At 46.4% G+C, this 23,835-nt stretch overlaps 2 protein-coding genes and 1 pseudogene across 3 annotated transcripts in view; 2 read left to right on the forward strand and 1 right to left on the reverse strand.

Moving 5' to 3' along the window:
• The window catches only part of LOC135902820 (uncharacterized), a 225,092-nt gene that overhangs the window by 194,667 nt on the left and 6,590 nt on the right, over positions 1 to 23,835 (reverse strand). The gene's annotated exons all lie outside the window — the stretch shown is intronic.
• The window catches only part of LOC135905594 (endothelin-converting enzyme 1-like), a 94,887-nt gene that overhangs the window by 53,399 nt on the left and 17,653 nt on the right, over positions 1 to 23,835 (forward strand). Inside the window, exons 13-19 of one of the 2 annotated variants that reach the window (XM_065436538.2) lie at positions 2,264 to 2,338; positions 9,648 to 9,748; positions 10,539 to 10,591; positions 11,567 to 11,618; positions 13,952 to 14,019; positions 17,985 to 18,103; positions 19,602 to 19,667. In XM_065436538.2, the coding sequence (XP_065292610.2) occupies positions 2,264 to 2,338; positions 9,648 to 9,748; positions 10,539 to 10,591; positions 11,567 to 11,618; positions 13,952 to 14,019; positions 17,985 to 18,103; positions 19,602 to 19,667 (534 nt within the window). The remainder of the gene's footprint in view (positions 1 to 2,263; positions 2,339 to 9,647; positions 9,749 to 10,538; positions 10,592 to 11,566; positions 11,619 to 13,951; positions 14,020 to 17,984; positions 18,104 to 19,601; positions 19,668 to 23,835) is intronic. The other variant, XM_065436539.2, reaches the window with a different exon arrangement.
• Positions 20,825 to 20,985, forward strand: LOC135905652 (U2 spliceosomal RNA; annotated as a pseudogene).

Here is a 23,835-nt window from a genome sequence, read left to right on the forward strand (position 1 = left end):
GTTTCTCAATAAGAAAGCTTCGCAGCTGTAGAGATATTCGTCCTGGTCCGAGATTCGAGCCCGGGACCGATTCGCCTTTCTGGGGTGGTCGCTCTACTGTCTGGGCTAACCAGGAGGCTAGCAGATTTCAGAGCCAGGGCGAATTAATCCAGAACTCGAGGCACTGCGTCGCTGAATATGGCAAGTCAGTTATGCGGATGCCCGCAAGGTGGTGTAAAAACATGAAAGGACAAAAGCTTCACATCCATCCGAATTGTAGCGGGAAGCTGCAAAGATAATATCAGTTTCGCACCACATATGCCTCCTTCCACGGCTGTACTGTGGCATATGAGTTCAACAATAAGCTCAGTGATCTGCAACCTTTGCAGCAGTAGCGCTCAAATTACGTGTAAGAGCCTGGGGCGTTAAAGGCAGAATTGTTCATAAAAGCGAAATTCAGCCAATCTTATACGGCAAATATAATTAGAAAGGGCGCCCGAGCAATGGATAAGACCATTTACGAACGAAATGCTTTGTGACTTTGTCCTTAGTCTTTACCTTTGCGGCTTGTTAGCAGCGTAGGTACGTCGTTCGTGAGCAGCAGGTCAACGCGCTCTCCTTCGCCCCCACATTCAGGCGGCTGTTGTTGATAACCTGCTCTCAAATTAAGAGGTACATGGCCCAAAATCCGCAAGATTCTGTGTAGAAGTAGGGCGAAAAAAAGATACTCATGACAGATCCTGATAGACCTGAGAGGCAATTCGATTGAAGAGTGGCCCCTGGTCACTAGATGGCCAATCTACGGACAGCTCCATAAACTACCCCCGTTGTGCGTTGATAACGTTAAAATTTGCGCCAATGTGGAGAACTTCTGAACTTTTCCATTTCCTTAATTATTATGTGGTTACCCTTCCTATTTTCGCCCAACTATATGCGGTTGACTTGACCCTCTGGTCGTTGGTAAATTATGAAGGCAGCCTCTCCACTCTTATTGAATCCTTGCTGCATTATGCAACAAGTGAGCATTATATTTCAGAGGTATACAGATAGCTTCGTTTTGACATCCATACTAGCAGCAGCAGTTACTGTACTCCAGAAAAGTTGGTCCTGATGACGGAGGTATTTTCTGAACCTCGGTGGCAGTAGTCTTATCTACCAACAAGTACCGAACTCGGAGGTCGAGCACTTAGCTTTGTTGCTAGATTAAGAAGACGCTTTACCTAAGGAGCTCCTATCTGAATGCACAGAAGCAGAGACATCATTTTGCTCAACAGCCGCAACACCACCTTCGATGGGGTTCATTGCATATCAAAGAAAATTTTTAAATATACTGAGTGTGAACAGCAGGTTTCCTGTTGGCCTATTATGTTTTAGAAATGTAGCTAAAATTGCCAACTTTTTATATTGAGGCATGAAAAGTCGTTTCAGTGGTGTTTTTCAGATGTTCTTCACTTGGCCTGCGCCGGTTGAAGTGAAAATTGCTGAATTGGAAAAAAAAACTAAAATATCAACTTTTCCATTTTGTAATTTTCCATATAAATACAAATCACAGTTCTGTAAGCAGAATTTACGTAGTATAGACCCCTTTGAAATTTAACACCAACTAAGACTTTTACGATACCCTCGCTAACAATTTAACAGGTTCACATAAGCTAAACATGATTACATCACATTTGTCAACTTGAGAGGCTGTAGTAGAAGCAGTTCACAGAAGCACTATGTTTTTTTTTCTTTAGTTCAGCATTACGGTTTGCTAAACTTCGTGCCTCAATTTTTTTGCGTTAATTATTTGGAACAGCTTTTGCAAGAACTGTGAGGCCGAAAATTCTATTTTTGCTTCCTAAAATCGGTAAAATTGTCTTTCACTATGAGATGCAACAAAGTTAGTCTGTAGAGTGGTTGTTTAGCGAGGGAATTTCTGCGTTTTACACCTACATTAACGGACAAATCGAAGTTGGCCCCGAGCTGAGGCTTCGTCTTCATGCGTGTGTCTACGCAGCCACTTGCAGTATTCGCCCAGAGTTAACGTAAATGTCTTTCAATAGCCGCATAGTGCGTGTGTCTATGGGATGAACATCACTAATGGTTAGACAAAGTTACAGACGAGAATCATCTGCCCTTAATATCCTGCAAATGCCTGGATCGGTGAACGAAATTATGTAAATATATATAGGTTTTGGGTAGGTCACATGTTTAGTTTCAGCAGGTACGATTCGGTAAATGTTTCGCATTTTCGCCACTGTTATCATTCACCATCTGCACCACTCCTTTCTATCTCTTGCAGATTCGCGACATGAAGTGGCATATCTTCCCGCGGCCTATGGAGGGTGTCAGGGACATGGACAGCATTTTCGAAAAGGTGATGCCTCCAGTAAACAGTCACGCAGTTGGACTTTGATTAACGACGCAACATTTTTTTTTCGACGCTGAACGCAGACAATGCCCCTAATTCTGTGCAGTAATCGTAGGCTTATAGCCAGCGTTCTCACAACGCCAAGCAAATGTTTCGACTCAACAGTGGTTTCGGTTTAGCTAATTGTTTCAGTGCAGGTTCTTTAAAGACATGACAAAACAGGAGGCAACACAACACATAGCTCTCGAATGTTCCTAACCTAGTACCCTCCCTACCTAAGAGCTATAGGCCCTTTTCTCGGCGATACCGTGGGCGCCGCCATGTTTGATCACGCGGTCACACGTCCATTGCTTGCCTCACCTACTTCCGTTGCCTCCGTGTTTACAATGGATGGGCATGACGCCCGATGCGACTGAGCGAACCTCTGTTTCGACGGATATAGTAGATGGTGGCTGGATGGGCAATACGATATTTTGGCCACTGCTTCAGAAGACATGTAAGCCCTTTCGGAGTTTATTATGCCTTGCCCCAATGGCGCGAGCTGCTTATACGGTACTTGTACCAAACGTGGGCCTAGGAATGTGTTACAAGCTGTCCAGGCATGCCGCTCATCAATTTATTCAGGATCAGTGTGTTTTGCTTTTCATTCGTTATTTGGCAAACATTTTGAAGCAGCGGCTTGACCCGTTTCTGGTTGTGCATTACCTTCAATATAATTCGTGCATCTCGACATCATTTAAGCGGCTTTAATCCTCCTTAATACACCTTAATCCATCTTATTTCTCCGTAATCCACCTTCATCCTCTTTCATCGACCTTAATCCACCGTAATCCACCTTCATGCACCTTAATCTACCCTAATCCACAAGAATTCCTAATGCACCCTGATCCACCTTTATCTACTTTAGTCCACCGAATTCCTCTTTAATCCACCCTAACCTTTCCTCATTCACTTTAATCCCCCTAATCCACCATAATCCTCCCAAATGCACCTTTTTCCACCTTCATTCACTCTAACCCACCTTCATCGACTTTAATGCACCTTAATTATCCTTAATACACGTTAATCCTCCTTAATTCATCTTAATGAAATCACTAATCAATCATTACTGAACTTCGTTAATAAGTACTGATCCCTTATACACGGCTGCACATGCTCTGGTTCGCTTCCGCTTTCCTTCGGTCACGTGCTATTTTCTGTTGCTCACAACGCGACCTTGAACCAGAGAGGTTTTCGCTAATAAGCCACACACAAAGCGATGTGCTACAAGCAATACTAGATCAGATGCACAAAGTAAAGCATCTCATCATGTGGGAGAAAAATTGTCTGGAATATAGAACTCGCCAGAAAGCTCCTTTTACATCAGTATAGCCCATTCGTACGGCTTTAAGAAAATACCAACCTCCTCATAAACGTTGCATTCAGCACTATCGATGCCATTATCAGCATTTCTCAAAATTGTCAACACCCCCGGGGCGCGCAACTATCCCAAAATAACACGCCTCCATAGAATGCTGCGGCCCGTCCGTGGGAGCGCAGGAGAAAAAGCGTGCCGTGCGCTACCGGCGGGCGAGGGGAATAGAGGAGGAAAGCTCCGCGAGGAGGAGAGTGTCGCTACTTTCAAATTATCAAGGTGCTTTAGGACGGTCAAGTAACAACTTCCTCTGAACTTTGCCGCTTTCTCTCTCGCCTACCATGCCTCCGGAGAGTCGACCCTCCTATTGGTCGTAGTGCCGTGGTCACGTGCTAACGCGCGCTTTTCTTTTCGTCTGTAGCCACGGAGGAAGGAAACTATGGAGAGGCCCTGACGTCACTCTTTGTGAAGCTAAAGTGAAGCCGGAAGTTCGCGTTGCTCATGGCGTTGCTCCGCCTATCGGGCCAGCTCTCCTCTCTTGTTTACATTTCTCACGAAACCACGCCGCGCTCCGCACAACCGTGCTGCTCGGACGCGCACGCTCCGCAGCAATACTAAGCAATCGTTAGCACGTTAGCATGATTCCGTGAAAGGGGGCAAAATTTCCCGCGGATATTCCTTCGTCCGTAGCCATTGCCGTGGCGCAGTACATTAAGTACAGCGTTGCATGCGCGTTCATTTCACGAACTTTAGTTCCTCCTGTCACACCTGGCCACAGCAACATCCGGGAGAGCACGGTCCATATGACGCAATGCAACAAAACACGGAGACCAACGCAAAGCTGCCCGCACGGCGCCTTTGCGACGGTACGAAACCTACGGAGCAACACGTGTGAACGCACAGAACCAAAACAAAGCCGCCATTGTGGCCCGAAAGGCGTGGCCGCTACGGCAAAGAAATAAAAAATCTGCAAAAAAAGAGGAGAACGTACTACGTCACTTCCTCCATATTTTTCTCCTAGCGCGCGGAGTGGGTAGGGCCTCTCCTCAGTTTCCTTCCTCCATGTCTGCAGCAGACGCCGGCGCCATTCCCGGGTATTGAAATCGCGCTGCTGTTGCTTTCTGGCAACGGAGTTTTGGCGGGAGGTGTTTCGCTAGCGCTGGCGCCGTTTACGTACTGTGACGTTGCCTAGCATATGTTGTGCTTATGGGTGCAACAACCGAGGAGGCTAGGGAAAACACTTCTCGTTATTCTAACCGGAAGAAGCAACGCGGCTCGCCGAAAGTTTTCGCTGCACGGGATCGGCCGGGCAAACTTTGAAAATTGGTGGGACCCGCGCCTTTGTGCGGAAAGTGGCCGTTCATAAGAAGTCACTCGAATTTTTTCGGACGATTAGGTGAGAAGGGCGAGTGTATGCAGCCTTTCTTCGCATTAAACAACCTTCGGCAAGGTTGTAGTTGGAAGCGCTCAGTCGCTTCTACGAAAGCCGTGCTTCATGTCGTCTGAGCCTCGCCGTTCACGCTTCTGGTTCAGCAGGCTTCATTATGATGTTGCGCACATGGTTTGGCGCAGTCGTTTCTTTGTAGTTGAAACCATTGCTGGGCCCAGACACGAAGTTAAGCTTCATATGTTAGTTCGACCCGGCGTTCAGCGATGCGTATTACATACTGAAGTAATGCGCATTGCTAGACTTTTTTTTTTCTTTAGTTGGACTTTGCTGACGATCTCGAGACTAAAACGGTCGTTCTCATCGTTTAAGCCCCCGCTATTCATGCTAGTCGCGGTGCAGGTCTAGCTTTTGTGTCTAGCATGCATTGGTGCACGTATTTATATTTGCGGGGTTGTTACCAAAGTCAGCAGTTGCTGTGCCTAGGCACAAAAACGGCAGCTATATATTGAGTACGTCATATCTGCGCGCATAATAAATCAGAATGCAGACATCTGCTAAACACAGCCGAAACTATATTGTCTTCAAAGATGGCGTGCAACTCTCAGCTGGTTGAAGCATTTTTAACGCTGATAGGTCCGGTAAAATAAACTTCCAACGAAGGGGCGCGCAATGACCCAGACCATTTTCAACGTTCGACGTTGATAAAATTGTCATGGCGATGCACATGTCGGACTGACAGATCAACGGTTCTTATTTTCGAAGATATTTGTGAAAGGTCAAAGTGTGTATTTTCTTCCGTGCCTTGTATTATTTCTCAAAAAATTGCGCCATACCAAATCTTAGTTTAATCATCTTTGGGTGATTTCACCGAAGACCAATTTGAAAACCAAATCCTTCAGAATTACGGCAACAAGAAATTAAGGCCACGTGCATTACCAAGCCTTTTTGTAGTACGAGCAAACGCACGTTTGACCGAATATATTGTGGTAGTATAGTACACACCATCGTTTCATATAAAGCCTAGACCCCACGTCTGTGTTTTAATAAAGTGAAAGGTAAATATCCACATACAAAGCGTATGTTGCAATTTTTCTTGATGGCGTTCAAGTTCAAATGAAGCTGATAAAAAAGTGCAGTTAAAAAAAAAACTCTCCCTTAGCTCCCTTAGGCACATCATTTTAGAATTGATGCACTAATATCTGTTCCAGCTGCTCCGGCGTGCGATAGGACATGTTCTATTCCCGCGTCAGCCTCACTAGACTGTAGGGCGTCAAATTTTTGTCGATTTAGCGTAGCTGCACCACGCTTGCATCGCGTCCCCGTTAAGCCAGACTGTACCGCACCTTTCCATTGGCCACCCCAATGAGCTCTTCTTCGAGCGGAGGCAGAACGCATCGAGGCTCTGCTCTTGAACGTAGACAACCAGACAGAGAAAACCGGCTGGACTCGGAGAATACTTCGCATTAAATTAAGTTCGCGGGCGCGCAGCAGCGTTGTCACTGCGTATGAAGCAGCTAGCAAATTCTACTAACTATGTGGCTAGCAGACGTGCGGTACTTGTAAGCTGACACACCGGAACCCAAGACAAGCAAGGAAAGCAGACAGCACGGACGCTGGTTCTCCACATTCTTCCCTGTACGTCACGTCCGCCGAGCGATAATGGCGGCATTTTTCCTTTCAGTTTCGGTATGAAAAACATTTTTGCGAGCTCTTTGTGACGGTTGCCCTCTATTTCAGGCGTAATATTTTGCACAGAGGCTACTGCACGTCTAAATTATCTGAAACTGGGCTTTTTACGCGGTCGAAAATTTCCTTGTACTTGGCCTTTAACAGGCATGACATTGATGGGGCGCAAGCGCAGATGAAGAGCGCCCGATAATTAATAAACACACGAATCGACAGAGCCTGTCGTTGCACCCTCGTCGGCAAGCCCAACAAAAAGCTAGATATAGGCAGTTCCGCCTAGATGGCCGAGCATTCAGGTTGATGGAAGTGAACGTGCAGTGCGATATAAAGCAAGCTGTTAAGAGAAATGCGCTGCACTGCAGCGTAACCATCTAGACGGCAACGAAGCAAAGTCTGATTAGCTGATCGCGCCTCGAGTCTTCGACCAGGATATGCTGCGCCATGCAGGCCCATGTTTCGAGCAGTCAGGTACAGGAGGAACTGGCTGTTTCCAATGTTCAGAGGAAGCTGTCGGAACATGCGACGCATAACAGTATACACAAGACAGCGGATGAAGCAGAAGCGCTAGTAAGGCTAGTACGCATCACTACAGAGTCCTCTCGGTGGATCGTGGATCCAGTCGTAGTGAAAGACGCGCTTCACATTATGGAAGGTTTGCATGACGCAAAGCAATCACCAGGCAAGTCAAGGATTAAGGCTATGCGCACAGCCAGTGCTTATTATGGTTGTACGGCAGGCACAAGTCGACGTGATCTAGGCGATCAAGTGATAAACCGCCTACGCGAAGCCCGCTTCACACTAAAAGCTGCAAGGTGCCGGATGACACGTGGAGAGGTTATTTTCCTTGATCAGAAAAGTTGATGAACTTTTCGTGCCCTAGACACAAGCGAATCAATACTCAGATCACATAATTACACAAGTACGTACGTAAGTCAGGAAGACACTATTGAGGGAAGCCGGCCCGTTGTAGTGTGCCAGGTAGGAGATGGATAGGAGGAGCCCCCCGTTCTCTATGCGAGTAATAAAAGGACCATGCAGTCTCGAGCAGGCATAAAACGAAACCGAGAAAGAGGGCGCGGGAAGGGCTTTTCCTAAACTGTTGGGCGATCTTGTAAGTTCTAGTTCCATTATGGATACAGCTCCCCGCGCTTAACATTCTGCGATAGCTGTAAGAAGGTGCTACAGAAGTGGCCTTTCCCCGCGCTAGAGCCTTGCTTTATATAAAAATTATCACGAAGTTCGTACAAAATGGGCAATCTCAACGACAATGCCTTAGGCTCAAGTGGAAGTGCTTAACGCAGGAATGAGCCTTGGATACCAACTTTGTGAGTTTTTCTTCCGGACACAGGTGTTGCCCTTTTGCTTTTGGTTTGCTCTATTCAGTAAGAAAATGTTTTGCTGTGGGACTAATTGATCAGTGAGATTTTAGTGCTGCTGTGTTATTTTTTATAGAATAGCCGGACGTTTGTATGGGGAAGTAAGTCTGGTAAAGCCTTGTGAGGATATGCCTCGCGCTGATCGGCTGAGTGGTTGAGTTTTCGGTGTGGTTCCGACTGACGCTTGCCGTGGACAAGATAAGTGCAACTCCACCTCGCGAGGCATTCAGGGGTGTTTTCGGCGTGGAACAAAACGCCAAGCGGAAAGAGTTTCCCGACCATGTACCGGACGCAAGAAAGCTGTGCGACAACCGCCTGCGGATGCGACCGCCAGTGCAATCCCTCCGGGCAGCTGACGCAAGTCCCCGGCCCATCGGGATCTTCCTACCGCGGCGGTGGAGTCTGCTACGACCGTACTCTGTGATGGAACAATTTGTGTCACGCCGCCAAAGCCGCGGAAAAGCCCGGCAGTTTCAAGTACGCCGAGCCGCCCGTGACCGTTGTAGAAGCCTAAGAGGCTGTAACAGCTTTGTTTGGTTGCCTCCATTCCCGCATCCTCCTCCTCGGCGCGTGCGAAGCTGTAATGCCTGCGTGTGCACGCCAATGCTGTCCCCCTTCAGCGAGCGAGTCGATTATGTTTTGAGCGCTGGTTCGCACCTTCTACGCGTCGCAGGTGACGCCGGTGATGTTTTGTGCGCGTGTGTACGTGTCAGTGCCTTTCTACCTGCTGCGGCAGCGACGGTTGAAAAATCTGTTCAGCTGGCTTCTACGTACCGAGCGGCGGCCGCGGGAGTGGAGAACGTCCGCTCCATCCTTCTCCTGGGCGAGGGCTTTCTGGAGACGCTAAAGAGAGGCGCCCCCGCCAAGGAGCCCTTAGCCTTGAACACAAGCTTAGAACGTTTGTGTCACTCTCTGCCACGAAGGTTGCAGAGCTGAAACCTCCAGGGCGATGTAATTAGAAGTTAGTACTCGTTACGTCGATCGTCTCGCGTCTCTGCCTGGGCCCCTCTCTGCTGGTCAAGCTCCAGACCGCTGGGCCGTGGCTACCTCCATGGTCCTGAGTGCACTTTGCAACAGTGATGACCAATTATGTGGTGGCTGAGATGCGATGAGCAGGCAAATTTGTTCAGGAAGCCAGCCTGGCTACGGAAGCGGGCCCACTGAACACGACTTTGGAATCGGTGAATATCGCGACCGTCTGGCTGAGCGCGTTCTCCACCGCGTGCCGAATGAACGTCATCTTCATTGCCACCACATTAACGCTGGCGCTACGCATCTACGCGCGCTTGCAACTACTGCTTCATTCTTGATTTAAAATGTGAAGATACCCTGATTTTGTCATGTCATTTCGCCAGTAGCGTTTTCTTTTCTTCTGCTTAATATGGCTGTGTCTGTAGCGCAGATTATGCCGCACGGCGAAAGTTCAGTTCGGTATATATGGTAACATCAGACACGCCAGTGAAAATGATAGGCTGCATTGACTTTTCCTTGTGCTTGTGTGCATTGCAGGCCCGCGACATCAGCTCGTCACGCGTGCTGGACGGCTTCTTCACGCTCTCATCCCTAGCTATGGAGAGCCGTTGGTTGCCGTCGTCACCTACTCTACAGAGGTACGTCGTCACGGGCGTCTTAGCGCACGCTTGTCCTCGGTTCACACGTTGGCGCACGTGAAACTGTGCGACAATTAGCGGTAGCTTGCGCGTTTTTGTTCAAAATGACGTAGCATACAACTAATTTGTCAATTTACCATGCATTCTGACGAAATATTACGCTCGGAATAATCAATTATATTGGGACAAACCACTGTAATACAGAACATGAACGCCAAGCGAGCCGAAACATCTTAAAGTACGGATATTTCGGCTCACCCAGGTCTCACTGGAACCTTGTCTTGAGGGGTCCGAACTTCGAGTTTTAGCAAAGTTTAGCAGTTTTCTTTTTATTTACGGAAATACGTTCGTATCTCAGAGGTAGGGATGTCGCCAGCTGGGCTACTGTGACTAACAAGTAAACAAGCCTGCTGCAGTGGTATTCGGTGGTGCATGTTTACTATTTCAAAAAGAAGCTCTCAAATAACTCTGCTATCCTTGTTATATTCATCCTCTATTGTCATATACCAAACTGGTGTCCCCCCCCCCCCATGAACAACAATGAGCCCTTCAGAATGAGTAGTGTTTCTGCCTGCGTAGACCACCAGAAGCTACTGTACAATGTAAATAAAGACAACGTATATCACAGCACACCGTGAAGCAGCGCAACGGAAAGCAAGAGAAATACGCGGAGCTTGCCAACACTAACTTCCCAAAGTCTAACAATAAGCCAATATTCCGCACAGACATCCCAAGTTATTGACAGCAGTTCTTATCGTGAGTCAACGAACCCGCCATAATCTCGTTTCAGTTGGGCTTTTCTCGACGTGTCTCCTTTTTATGATGTATTTCGCAACACGTTAGGTGAGTATTCCTTGCCTGTTTCTGTTCACTTCAGTTACACATTTGACGAATGAACTGTCTTAAAGCTACGGTGGCTCTACTTACGAAAACATTTGACGACAAACAGCTCCAGAATGAAACGGAACACGACGCAATCTTGTCTTCGGCGATTGGTGATTGTGGCTCAACGCTATGCATCAAAAAGAGACGATTACATCTTTATTTCACAAAGAGCTGAATTCAACGGTCCAGATATTGTTCGATTCGCCACGCGAGTCGATAACGCTTTTCTTACGCTTATCACATGATAACCATAGCACATATCCCGAAATGACAGCTGTGCACGGTGATTACCTCATCGTGTTGCCGCGCGGAGCCCTTTCAGTCACTGGTCGACTGAGAATGCACGCTAGCGACATTTATTTCTTGAGCCCACTCAACTTAAGTCATGCGCGCCACTTCAAAATATGTGCCTCTGAGATGCCTAGTTTTTGCCTCAGACTGCTGTCTGAAATATTTCAACCTATACGGGAAGTTTATCTGTCGGGAATTCACAAATAATTTAACAATCAGTGAGTGACAATTTTCTCGGTGTTTCTCTTTCAATAGCGACAATGGAGACAACGTTTTCTGTGAAATATGGACACCTTAACATTATACGTGCTCTACGTGTACTGACGCCTTTGACATAACACACTTCGAACATCTCAATTTGTCAAAAAGAAGTCCTTCAAAGAAAAGTCAACGAAAGTTGAATACAATGTTTAAAAGCTTTTTTGCTGCCGTCTTTCAAATGTAACGCTACGGACTCGCACAGCTCATATACTGCTCGGCAAAACGCTGACGAGAAGCTTTAGGGTATGGTGATTTCCCAGTGCGCTTACATTATTTTAGAATCAAAGGCAGTAAGATGAATTTGACATATTGGCCCTGTCAATTTCGTGTCGATTTACAGCTTTACGTTCCCTTTCTGTTAATATTGCCCTCGTTTTGCAGTGATTCCTTTCACCTCTGTACAGAAGCCGTTCCTATACGATAGCCTGTTTCCGTAAGCATCTCGCTTTCAATTTACTTTTTCTTTTCAACTCTTCGAACCATACGGCACATAGCAGACTGTGTCAACCTTCAAAGCTCTTACGCCAACCACAATCGCTGTAGACCCACTGCACAGCTATTGAGTCGGCTTCTGCTCGTATCTGGGTGAACGCAATATAGCCCGAAATTCTCATCACTAAAACGACAGTTCAGTATTCAACACTGCATCCAAAACAACATCGTGCACTCCACATGGAGGATGCACCAATAAAATCGCATTGGTAGCTCACGTACGTCTGAGATAATGTGCCCTGCATCATCTTTGGCCATGATACATGCCAGGAGAGTTACCATGCCATTGATGAAATGGATTTGGTGACCCCTAGCGACAGCGGTGTGTAATATTTGTCAGCCACCCGCCACGGTAGCTTGGGTCTACGGCGATGCGCTGCTGCGTTCGAGGTCCTGGATTCGATGCCGCCTGCAACGGCCGTATTTAAATTGGGGCGAAATGCAAAAATACTCGTGTACGTAGATTTGGCTACAGGTTAAAAAAAAACGTATGGCCAAATTAACCTGGAGTCCCCCACTAATGAATGCCTCATAATCAGTTCGTGCTAATCGCACGCACACCTAAAAATTTAATTTAGCTTTAGTTATCGTCCACCAAATAATCAAGGTATAAAAGCCCGTTTTCTCAGTAACATGAATAAAGGAGTAAATGCTCTAACTTGCAGCTAGACCAGGCTACGGCCCTCGTCAGCAAGTTCAATGCATTTAGAGGTGTACTTGAATTAACGTACATGCTCTAACTTGCAGTTAGACCAGGCTATGGCCCTCGTCAGCAAGTTCAATGCATTTGGAGGTGGACTTGAATTAACGTCCATGCTGACAAATACGTATAAAAGTTATGTCAATCCAAATAAATATTAAGGCGAACAACATGTATAAATGCGTAAAATAAAAGATAAGAAAATGCCGTAAAAGAACAGGGCCCGCATTCATAAAACGTACTTACGGTAAAAGCGTTCACGTCTGCCAACGGTGATGTAGGGCATTATAGCGAAGGCGATCAGCCAATGAAAAACAGCGCACAAGCGAAAAGCATCATGAATTCGGCCTCAGATTGTATATGCTCTACAGCAAGCCAATAGCAGCTAAAGCTAGTAAAATGACTTGTCATGTAAGTGTGATAGGCTGACTGTTCATAAATGGTGCATCTGTCAAAGTAAGTTCCCGCTAATTTTAAAATAACGCACTCGCATCAGACAATAAAAACGTTTATATTGACGCATAGGGCATGCGTTGCTCTCCAGGTTAGAATCAACCTCCTGTAAAATTTCTATTATCACAGCACTATGTTCTGTACGCCGGTGTCATGCAAATCAGTCACGAGTGATGTGAAATATCATGTCACCTCTGACTCTGCAGTACGACAGCTAACAAAGCGTTGCACTGGCGCATATTTCTGCCCTTGGGCAACAGAAAACGACTGATGTTTGGAAAATGGAAGGAAAGTTTAGAAAATTTCAAGTGATCACTTGCTCGCCGTACGCTTTCCATCAGTTCCACAAGCCAGTACGGTCTTCATCGCGCACATTGTATTCACCCATTGTTGGCCGACTGGACCAGGGATCATTTGACCATATACCAGTTCTCGATGACGTGTGGTGCACACACTTCGCCCAGCTGCCGGCGGATATGCGCCGGTGCCAGCTTCTTGGCATACAGAAAAGTTGCAGTTTCACCCGAAAGGTGAAGCATGGATTGCAATAGCAAATTAGCAGACACCCATACGAAGTTAGGATAGTGCTTTTATCGGCAGCATGGACGTGTAAACATTCGCTTGCTACACAAATTAACAAGCGTGATGTGAGCGCGTACAGCAAACATGAACACATCACACTCGATGACCTCATACACCCGCTGTCAAAAGGCTGGCGTGAGGAATCGTGGGAGCAGCAGCGAGCGAAGTGCTGCTGCTGCTGCTGCCACGATTCCTTCGTGCTCTCTATCGCTTCAACGCAAACTGAGCGCCGAGAACACACACCACGCACAGCTGTCGACTCCCCTATACTCTGTCCCCAACGTAGATCGCTCTCAAGATATCAGCGAGCGACCGTGCGCAGCCGCCACATACGCAGCTACAGCAGGAGTAAAACAGCACGTCCTGTCTCGCACGCAGTTGGTAATATCTAAGCGCATAGCACAGGTCACAGCCTGTATATGTATACAGGCATCCTCATTGTGCGTATATCACCCGTACGGCATGATGTAGACAAAATGACGCAGCATCTTAGTATAGATACTCGGTCTCCACGTTCTTGTCGGTGCTCGTTCCCGCAGACCCATATACGTGGCCCGATTTGGATTTGCCGCAGCCCGACAACTTCTGCAGGCCGTACTCCCTCAAGGCAAGTTCTGTCCCCTGCAGTCGATGATCTTTCAGCATCGCAGTTTGGCGCTTAAGTCTGCGCATCGTATTTCAAAATGTGCCATGCTGTCTATTAGTACGGTTGAAAGCTTATGATTACAGCATCGCATTTGTTCAGAATCAAAGCAAATGTAAATATACAACATTGCCGTGCTAGCTGTGCATGAAGTCCGTCATTCCTTGTCCCAAGATCTGCTTACGCCTGCATGCTGTACGAAAGCTGACCCCTTCAATAAAAAGCATCATCATAAACAAATTCACTTGCAAAACATAGTGAGCATACTATACTAGGTGTCCCACGTAACTTGAGCCAAGAATTTCAAAATGAAAGGGGTGTCGGAAGTAAATTGAACTGAACGCACATTATTTGCAATAGCCTATAGTAACTTAGGTAATTTTTTTGTTTTCCCCGTAACTCACAAACTAATTAAGTTTAAGTACCCAACTTTAATTCTTGGCCGAGGACCCCAAGAACGATACGCAGATTTGTAGAGCACCTTCTGAAACCACCGATCGAGTTGTTTCCTTTGCGATACTTCTCACGTAGCGCTTTTTTTCGGTTTGCAAAGAAAGCGCGCGAAATATGAAAAAAAATTACCGACGATTACGTTACTTCCTATTGCGAAATTTGAGCGCAGCAAATAAGCTGTTTCACCTTTTCGATAGATTGAGGCAAAGAAATCGAGCAACACATGTATGCGCTATCACAGAATTTTTTTTTATTTTTCACACGTATTCCTTTAACAAAGACTCTACTAACAGTTCTTGACAGTGATGAAGGAAGCTTTGTGGTCGGAGAAATAGACTGATATATGTTCGACTTGGTACACCAATGCTTGATTCTCAAAGACGAGATCTATACAAGTGCCTCGCGAGGTTGTCACAGCCGTGGGACGCGTTACGAGCGAGAGGAACGGGATGTTCTCCCGCATAAGCTTTGACAATCGGAGACTCGCAGGAAGAGGGGGGAGGGGGGCGGCGTGTACACCCAGCGGCAAACGATGGGGGCAGAAGCGCGCGCAGCAAGCGGACAACACGATAAAGGGAGGAGGGAAGAGATAGCAGCGACTGACTGATGCCGCTGACGCCGATAGTGAGTCAACCCCAGCTGCGGAGTTGGTTTCAGGGACAACGCCGCCGATACCGACACAAACAATATGATACCCTCGCTTCCGCAGCGCTAAGAACCAGGTCTAGCCGTGGGAAGGTGGTCACGTATTCGTCGACGTGCCGGGGCCTACGTGAAATAACCGGCGCGTCGGCAACTGAAGAGCACCCTATCCGCCACACAAGAACAGGGGGGGGGGGGGGGGGGGACCCTTTCCTCCTCTTTCTGCATGGCGGCGACGGTGTTCTATGCAGTCACGTTATCTTGACTCTCTAGCGGCGTCAGCGGCATCCAGCGGTATCAGTCGGTCGCTGCTAGCGCTGGGGGGATGAAAGGGGGGCGGAGCTGGTTACGAGGCCGACGACAACGCCGACGACGACGCGAAACCCAGGAACGGACGCCAAAGAGCTGCGCTCTAAAAAGCTCATGACGGAGCGCTTGCGCAGCGGTGCCGCGCTACTCTCGTTCGGTGAACAAAGTCGGCTCCCGCCGGATGGAGGCGCAAATGCATGCTGCTGACCGAGCTCTGCCGAGGAAATAAAACAGCTTGCCGCTTCCCCGTCGCCATTCACGATGCAGCCGACCTTGTTCACCGAACGCAGGCTTGAGAGCAGCATGCTACCACTGCACAAGCGCTCCATCATGGCTTTCTTCATATTTCGCGGGCTTTCTTTGCAACCCCGAAAAAAGGACTACGTGAAACGTATTGTACAGGAAACAACTCGATCGCTGGTTTCAGAAGGGGCTCTACAAATCTGCGTATCATTCGTGGGGTCCTCGGCCAATAATGAAAAAAAAATGGGTAATGAAACTTAACGAATTAGTGAGTTGTGGGGGAAAAAAAACTTGCCTGAGTTACTATAGGCCAATGCGAATAGTATGCGTCCGGTTCAATTCGTTTTCGACGCGCCTTTCATTTTTGAAATCTTAGCTCAAGTTGCGTGGGACACCCTGTATATTCGAACCTCACATGTTTTCTTCAGTCATTACTTTTTTCATGCCAGCACTGATTTATTAAGTATTCTTTTCTTGCGAGATGCACTTAACTTTCTTTACGAATGATTTGCTCGCAGCAGTAAATAAAGGAATGGTCATAGACTGCACGTTTTTAAACTTTGCGATGTAGTTCGATGCAGCCTCGCATAAATCTCTTCGTTGAAAAATTTCTACGTTAACAATAGACAATAATGATATAGGCTGGAACAGTGCGTCTTGTCGAACCATTCGCTAATTGTTCACGTTAATGGTTTTGATTTTCCGCCAGTCAGTAACCTCGGGATTGCCTCACGCGTCCGTCTTAATACCGCTGTCCTTTATTATATATATATATTAATAATTTCTCCTTTGCGATTAAATCCTTCAATAAATGTTTCGCATATGATTGCGTCTTGTATTGGTTATTAAATAATCCAATAGTGTTTTACTTCATAAAATGCCACAACGTCTCCTTTGGTGTGATAAATGGTTGATGAGCATTAACATTCCAAAGTGTAAAACAACGAAGTATCACGCATGTTTTAATTCATGCACAGGCTCCTACTCCCACCCTCAACGACACATCTCTGGCAGCTGCTTCCTCTTATAAATAAATCGGAATGCACATTACGAATGACCTGTCTTGGAATATGCACGTTGAGTTTCTAAATATCATTGCTAGTCGCATGCTAGATTATCTGAGCCGAAATTTCTCTTCCGCCCCTCATAATGCGAAGCTTTCATTTCGCAAGTCCCTGGTGAGTTCAAAACTCGAGTATGCCAGTCCTGTCTTAGGTACAGCCGTTGCAACTTTATCGCATTCTCTCTAACGCGCCCAACACCATGCCACTCATTTTCTTGCTTCCAAATACTCACATGAAATCAGTGCGTCTTCCATAAAATTAACTCTTAGTCTACCTACTTCTAAATCATACCGCATGCGCTCCTGCTTGAGTATATATATTATAAGATTTCCTTTGTTAATTCGTTCCAAAGTCAGAGGTCCTGCATGCCGTACCAACCAAGCAAAGAATAAGCTTATCGTCCTCCTTCCATTGCTGCAATTACTGAGGATGTCACTTTCATGAAATCTACGTTTGAACCTTTCTGTGTCTGGGAAGAAAACACTCCTCTGCGTAAAGCCTTCGCGCGTTTGCAATAAACAAACAAACAAATAAATAAATAAATAAAAATAAATAAATAGGATATAAGCCAAGTAATACCCAGAAATGATGGGCATTGCCTCTTCTGAATGTTGTCGAACTTTGCTGCAATGCACCAGCGTATTCCGTTCTAATACCACAGGCTTGGTGTTTTAATAAGACTCAGTATAATTCTTACGACTAGGTGCCGTAAATGCGCACATTATTACAAAGGAGTACCCTATCAACGTTACAGACTGAAAGTCCTTAAAATTCTGCCGATCTTCTGAAATAGCTTTTTTTTTAAGTTGTCCCTATTGTGTTACGTTGTTACATTGTGGTTAAATTCGACAGCTGGCCGAAGGGGCGATGTCCAGAATTCCTGGAAATGCCAGTATATGCCTGAAGCTTCCCTACACGCATAATTCCACCTAATACTTTGCCACCCTTGACACCTTTATCCTTGTACCAGAGTGCTATTTCGCTGCCGTGTCCTTGTGAGACTGGCCCCCTGTTAAGGTTCGTTGATTTTCAATCATTTGACTCTGAGCTCTCGCTTTCTTTTCGGTTCTCGTGATGACCTAACACGCTGACAAGCCATCTTCGCGTTTGTTTTCTTTTGTCTCGCAGTGCTGAGCGTAGTCGGGGAGCTTACATCACACTGCCACACCTCAACGAGTCACGAAACGGTGTTGCTGCTTTCTCTTTGTTTTCTCGTAGGTTGGCTCGTGGACAGCAGCGGCCGCTTCCGTGCCTGGTGGTCGGAGAGCGCGCGCAGCGTCTACGACAAGCGCACTTTCTGCCTCGTCAAGCAGTACGCCGAGCACAGCTGGCTGCCGGTGATCGTCTTGCTCCTTCGCTTTTGGCTGGTGTATAGACGAAACGTAGAGTGTGACGTTATGAAGAAGGCTGATGATGACATTGTCCTCAGAATCGGCGCGTTTAACAATTATTTTCCTCCATTTGCGTGACATTTCTCCCAATGCAAGGTCAACACACTTGCCGTAATTTTCAAAAACTACTTGACTAAGCTTATTTTTTTTATTTTTTTTAAGGCAAAAGGCCTTTCTAGGCTAATGGTGAAGTTTGTGCCAGCGGACCTGACCGCCCGAGTGTGCGCCGAAGCGTCATCCCGCCACATGAAGACAGATTAAAGACAGATTAAAGAACGAAAAATGATTGATAGTGGCAGTTAGTGAATGATAACGTTATAATAGAGATTGGTAAATGTTAATAATGGCTAGTAATGACTCCGAACTGAGAAATATGTCTAACGACGGCTCGTAATGACGACAATTAATTATAAATGACTAAAAATCTCTAGTAATTAGTAGTAATGACCAAAATGACCACTAATGACTACAAAACGACCAATATGTCTAACGACGGCTTGTAATGACCACAATTCATTACAAATGACTAAATATGCTTACTAGTGAGCAGTAATGACTAATAATGAGTGAAATTACTTGTAATCACTATAATGACTATAAAATGACCAACATGTCTAACGACAACTTGTAACGACTACAACTGATTATAAATGACGAATAATGACTGAAATGACTTGTAATGACTACTAATGACTACGAAATAACCAATATGTCGAAGGACGAATTGTAACGACTACAACTGATTAGAAATTACTAAAAATGCTTAGTAGTGAGCACTAATTACTAATAATTCATGAAATTACGGAACAAGCCTACGAACAAGCTACGCGCATACGGGGCGACGTTCCAACTCGAATTAAACGACGCGGCATGCTTTCGTGTTCGTACAAAATGAGCTTTCCTTTTATAGCAGTCTATGGTTTTTAGCCGGAACTTTCCCGTGTGTTGGTTCAAATTCAATTTGTTTGGTTCAGATGTAAAATTAGCCAAAGTCGAGTTAACGATGGTCAATTGCTGAACTTCCCACAGAAGACGAATTGTCCGATTCAGATTTCCTTTTGGAACTTATTTGGAGGCAGCGAATGCCTCTAGGTCTAATGACTGCCTTTACGAATAAAATGCGATGAGAAGGTATACAAGTGTACGGTGGCTGACTTTGTAACTGTGAAATATACATACAATCTTGCAGTGTCATTAAAACAAGGTGCGTGCATGCTGAAAGTTAGTGACCAAAGCAGTGTGGCAATATGAAGTTCATCGGTATCACCGACTTGCTTAACCGTCATTGCAGTTAAGTGACCGACTTTTGCTGCGTTGAAAGTTACCGCCGAAAACAATTTAAAATGGCAGCCGCACTGCGTCACGAAACTTGTATCTTAAGTCCACTTCAACAGGAGCGACACGTAAGTGTCTTCATTAATTCCCTGCATTTCTTCTGAAACAGATGAACACGACTGCTTCGCTACATGAAAACGTCTTGGACAATGTCGCTGTTCAGGTCGTGCACGCGGTAAGGCCATATATACTCATATTTCTTTCTAAATCTGAATTCTCAAACTCTCACTTTCATGTATGGAGTTCTAAAGAACTTTTCTTTAAATGTAGACCCATTCCATCGCAAAGAAAAGGCGGTCGAGCTCTAAATGCGTAGTGATCTACATGGGCACGGGTCACGGGGATTATGATCGGCACTGAATGTTGAAAACATGAAAATCTGAAAGCTTATATGCCGATGATTGACTAAAATGATAAACCATTTTTTCTGGTTGGTCGTTCTTTGCAAAGGCGAAAGACTAAAACGCCGACATGCCTATCTCGGAGTGCATTCCCTTACAATAACTTTTATAGAAAGTCTATAGACAGTCTATAGACTGTCAATATACTTTCTATAAAAAAATTTGTAAGGGTTTGGCACGTCCAACTAATGTACCGGCAGCGTGTCGCGCGTAGCTTTCTAGAGGGCTCCGTACCACCATTTGCATCAACTCGGTGCCTTTGTAACGTCCCCTCTCCCCCTTCCTTCACCGCTGACTCCGTGCGCGGCGCCGTACCGAAGGGGCAACAAGAAAAATTAATTGCCATTCCACTCTGTGAAGGTGCATGACCAGCGAAGCTGTATATGTGGGCCCCTTAATGGCGAATTGTCCATTGCCCTGCCTCAAACGCCGTATGCTCATAAATGGAAGGCGAAGCGCGACTAAACGCTCCTCCACGATGTTGAGCCTCGGAAGATGATAAGGCGCCGGGGGGCATACACTACCCATTACCCATGTATTGTTTGCAAAACGCGGCATGACGCTTTTTACTAACAAATACCGGCACAAAGAACAGACACCACACCTCAACGCCCTTCTAGGGCACATTGCTTCACAGTATAGCCAAGGCTATCGTGCGTTGGCCTACGTCCCGCCCTGCAGTAATGGTTATGAGGTCACTCGAAAACCAGAAGTGGTCACACACAACACAGACCACACAAAATTGATTCCCCACAAACTCCCTCTGAAGCCTGACCGTTGCTCCGGTGAAACGTTCCAAGTTTGCGGGATCGGGGCCACATGGACGGTTCGCACTTCTTTCCACCTCGCGGTCCTGGCAGACAGCACGCTTACGCTTGGCGTCCGTGGCCCGCTAATCACAGGTGGTATCCTCCCGCTGCCGCCGCGCCCATTCCCTTTTCTGTTAAACGCTGTCGTCTTTGGTAGGCACGCTGCATTTCGACATAAGATGTTGAACGTATTTTTGCAAGTTGGCGGAGTGCTTGAAGCCTGCTTCACCTCCGCCGCGGGTCGGCCCGGTATCGCACTATCTTCGGGACCAGCCAACGGCTTTTGGTCTACGAATGTCGATGCGCTGGAAACTAGTCACATACAGCTTTGCTGTAAAGCGACTAGCGCGCAACAAATAACTGTGCCCGATGACTACTCGGAACGTGCGGCAATCGCGGAATACGGCGGCAATCACGTGAAACATGTGTCATAAAAGTGTGTATGCAGGTTATATGCAGATGAGAAAAAAAAATGACAGTTTCACCCAATGAGCAAAACACTGAAAGCAATGGCAAGGTTTAGACTACAAGCGTGAAGCTCCTCGGCTGGTGATATAACAATACGCGTGGGCGACATGTTGAAGCGGTGTTGCACGCTGGGCAACTGCATGTTGCTGTGCAGCCTATACATAACCCTGGCCGCTACCAAGCATGTCACAACGCTGGCGCGATGAGCACCGCCAGCTGCGTTACAAATTGTAAAGTGAGTGCTCATATGAATTGGTCGTCCTTTTGACGTCCTCGAATGAGCATTCATCTGAAATTCTACACGGGTTCACTGCAATACGTTCGAGTTCCTAATATGACTTCAGTGTCGGCGCCGCGTCTCGATCTCCAATATTCGTCGTTGAGACAAACACGATGTCATTAATTTTGAGGTAGAGGTAGAGGTTTTTCGCTGAAGTTGTCCGCCCGGAAACTATCTCAAACGCTGTCAGGGTTTATTTATTTATTTGTAAAATACCTTACAAGGCCCCTACATGGGGGCTGAGTAAGCGGGCATAGAATTTGTGAGACATTTAGTTTTGCCTTGAGAAAATCTCGAATGTTCGGATCAAATAGACGCATTATACCTCCACTTCCACCCTGCAGGAATCATCGCGTAGCGGCAACGAAAGCTCGACAAGGGTGGCTTTGACTTTTTCTGTTGGACAGAACAACTTGCTCGCATATCGAGGGTGTTTTTAGCACCTCGACCCTCTGTAACTGCCGCGGGCCGTACTGACTAGAAATACTTCAACGCTGTAGAACGTTCACTGACGGTACATTTCGCTATGAAGTCGAACTGACAGTACCTCATATTTGCCTCCGAGCGCTTTGAGCCACGCTTCGGTTAAAATGTTCCTAGGCTATCAATGTCAAAGCAACAACCTTGAATTTTTTTTATATTCGATTCTTTGCTCACTGCCGGGACGTTTTGCCCCAGAACTGCTCCATTCTCAGGACACTTTCTCGTCTCCGAGGCAAGCAAAGCGGCTCGTTACGCGCCCTTACCTGTGCCTGCACGGCAATCTTAAAGGCAAGATCGCATATTTTATTTGCATGTCTCCGTTGACATTTCTGGCAAATAACATTGGCCCTGATCTCACTTGAAAGATAACCATGCTTCGTACAGCGAAAACATCTTCCCTTTGGTTTTAGTGTGGATTTCCCCTACTTTATGTCTAATTTGGCGTCGCATGCTTCGCTTTCGTGGACCCGTGAGTTGTACAGCTTGTACATCATGCCCGACGTGGTGTCACACAATGGGGGCCGCGGTCGAGATTCCAGAATCCTGTCGGTCCGGCGCTCTTGCGATAATATTTGGAGGTGACTTAATGCATGTGTTGTTCTGTCAGTTCTCCAGCATTCGTTCTCGGCTCTTCAGTTCCAGCTCGAAGAACCGGACCACATGTCGCGGCGGCACCGAAGATGACGTCGTTGACGCAGCGCCGTTATTTTCGGCCGAGGTCTCGCGCTGTCTTTGTCCCTGTGTCCGTTATCGGCGCCAGTTAAAGGGACACTAAAGTGAAGAGTGATTTCTTCTGCATCAGTAAATTACCGTTCTACAACACCAAAAACACCTCTCTTACAACGATAAGACGTTTGGTAAGCCAGAAAAAGCGCAAGAACGAAATATGGGTGGCGACGCCTACTTAAGTTCCCGCACCTTGGGGCTGTGACGTCTTGGATTTTGATGGCATCTTCTAGGGCCTACTAATTATATATAGCGGTACAGATTGACTACATTGTGTTCTAAAGGAACCAACTATTAAACATGGTAAGTTTCGGGAACCTTTATTCAGCCAACGCGGCCCAAATGCGAAAACATACGTTGGAATCCCTGACGTGACGCTGACGTACGAGCGCTGGGATTTCGGCGCGAAATTCAAATACTGATACTTGGACCTTCATTTTCTCATCTAATATTCAAGCTATTTTTAATGACTGCCTGCAGGGTTCTAAAACAATGCTTCATTAGTCTAAACTTATTTATTGTTTCGCTTTAGTGTCCCTTTAAGCACCACCTCACTCGATAGGGCACGGACTAGCACGGCGCACAACATCGCTTCGCACGTCTCCTCTCCAATACATAAGAGCCTCAAAACTTCGCATGTGCGCTTGTGAAGGATCAAACGGTTGCCGCAGATCATCCGCATTTATTGAAGAAATGAATGGTCTTATGTTGATCAAGCATTGCACGTGGTTGGATTAAAGCTGAATGGTCGCCGAAGTGCTTCTACAGATGGTCGACGGCGCCAGCGTAACTCTCCAAAGCCTTCTGGAGACTCGGAATAAGCTGCGTCAGCTTCTCAAGTAAGCAGCGATTTTAAATACTTCAGCCCGTTGACATGGTTCCTCTCGAGGTTATGATTAGCGACCGCATTCGGCTGTCTGAAAGGCTGCCAGTTCATCTATACCGCGGAAGCTTAAATAGTTTCAGATTGGGCAGCTTCGTTCTTTGATTCCGCATGGCTGGAGCTTCATGAGCCGTTGGACCCTTTCCTTTGGCAGTTTTCGTTTGCGTCTGTTGGGACATGCATTTTCACTTCATATGTCTTTGTAGTACATACATATTGTGTTCTTGACACTGTATTCTAAAATAGTTCAAAACTCGCTTCTTTTCGCATCTACTTCTCTTATATGAAGCCAT

Source organism: Dermacentor albipictus, chromosome 1 (assembly GCF_038994185.2).
Source record: "Dermacentor albipictus isolate Rhodes 1998 colony chromosome 1, USDA_Dalb.pri_finalv2, whole genome shotgun sequence".
Taxonomy (NCBI): domain Eukaryota; kingdom Metazoa; phylum Arthropoda; class Arachnida; order Ixodida; family Ixodidae; genus Dermacentor; species Dermacentor albipictus.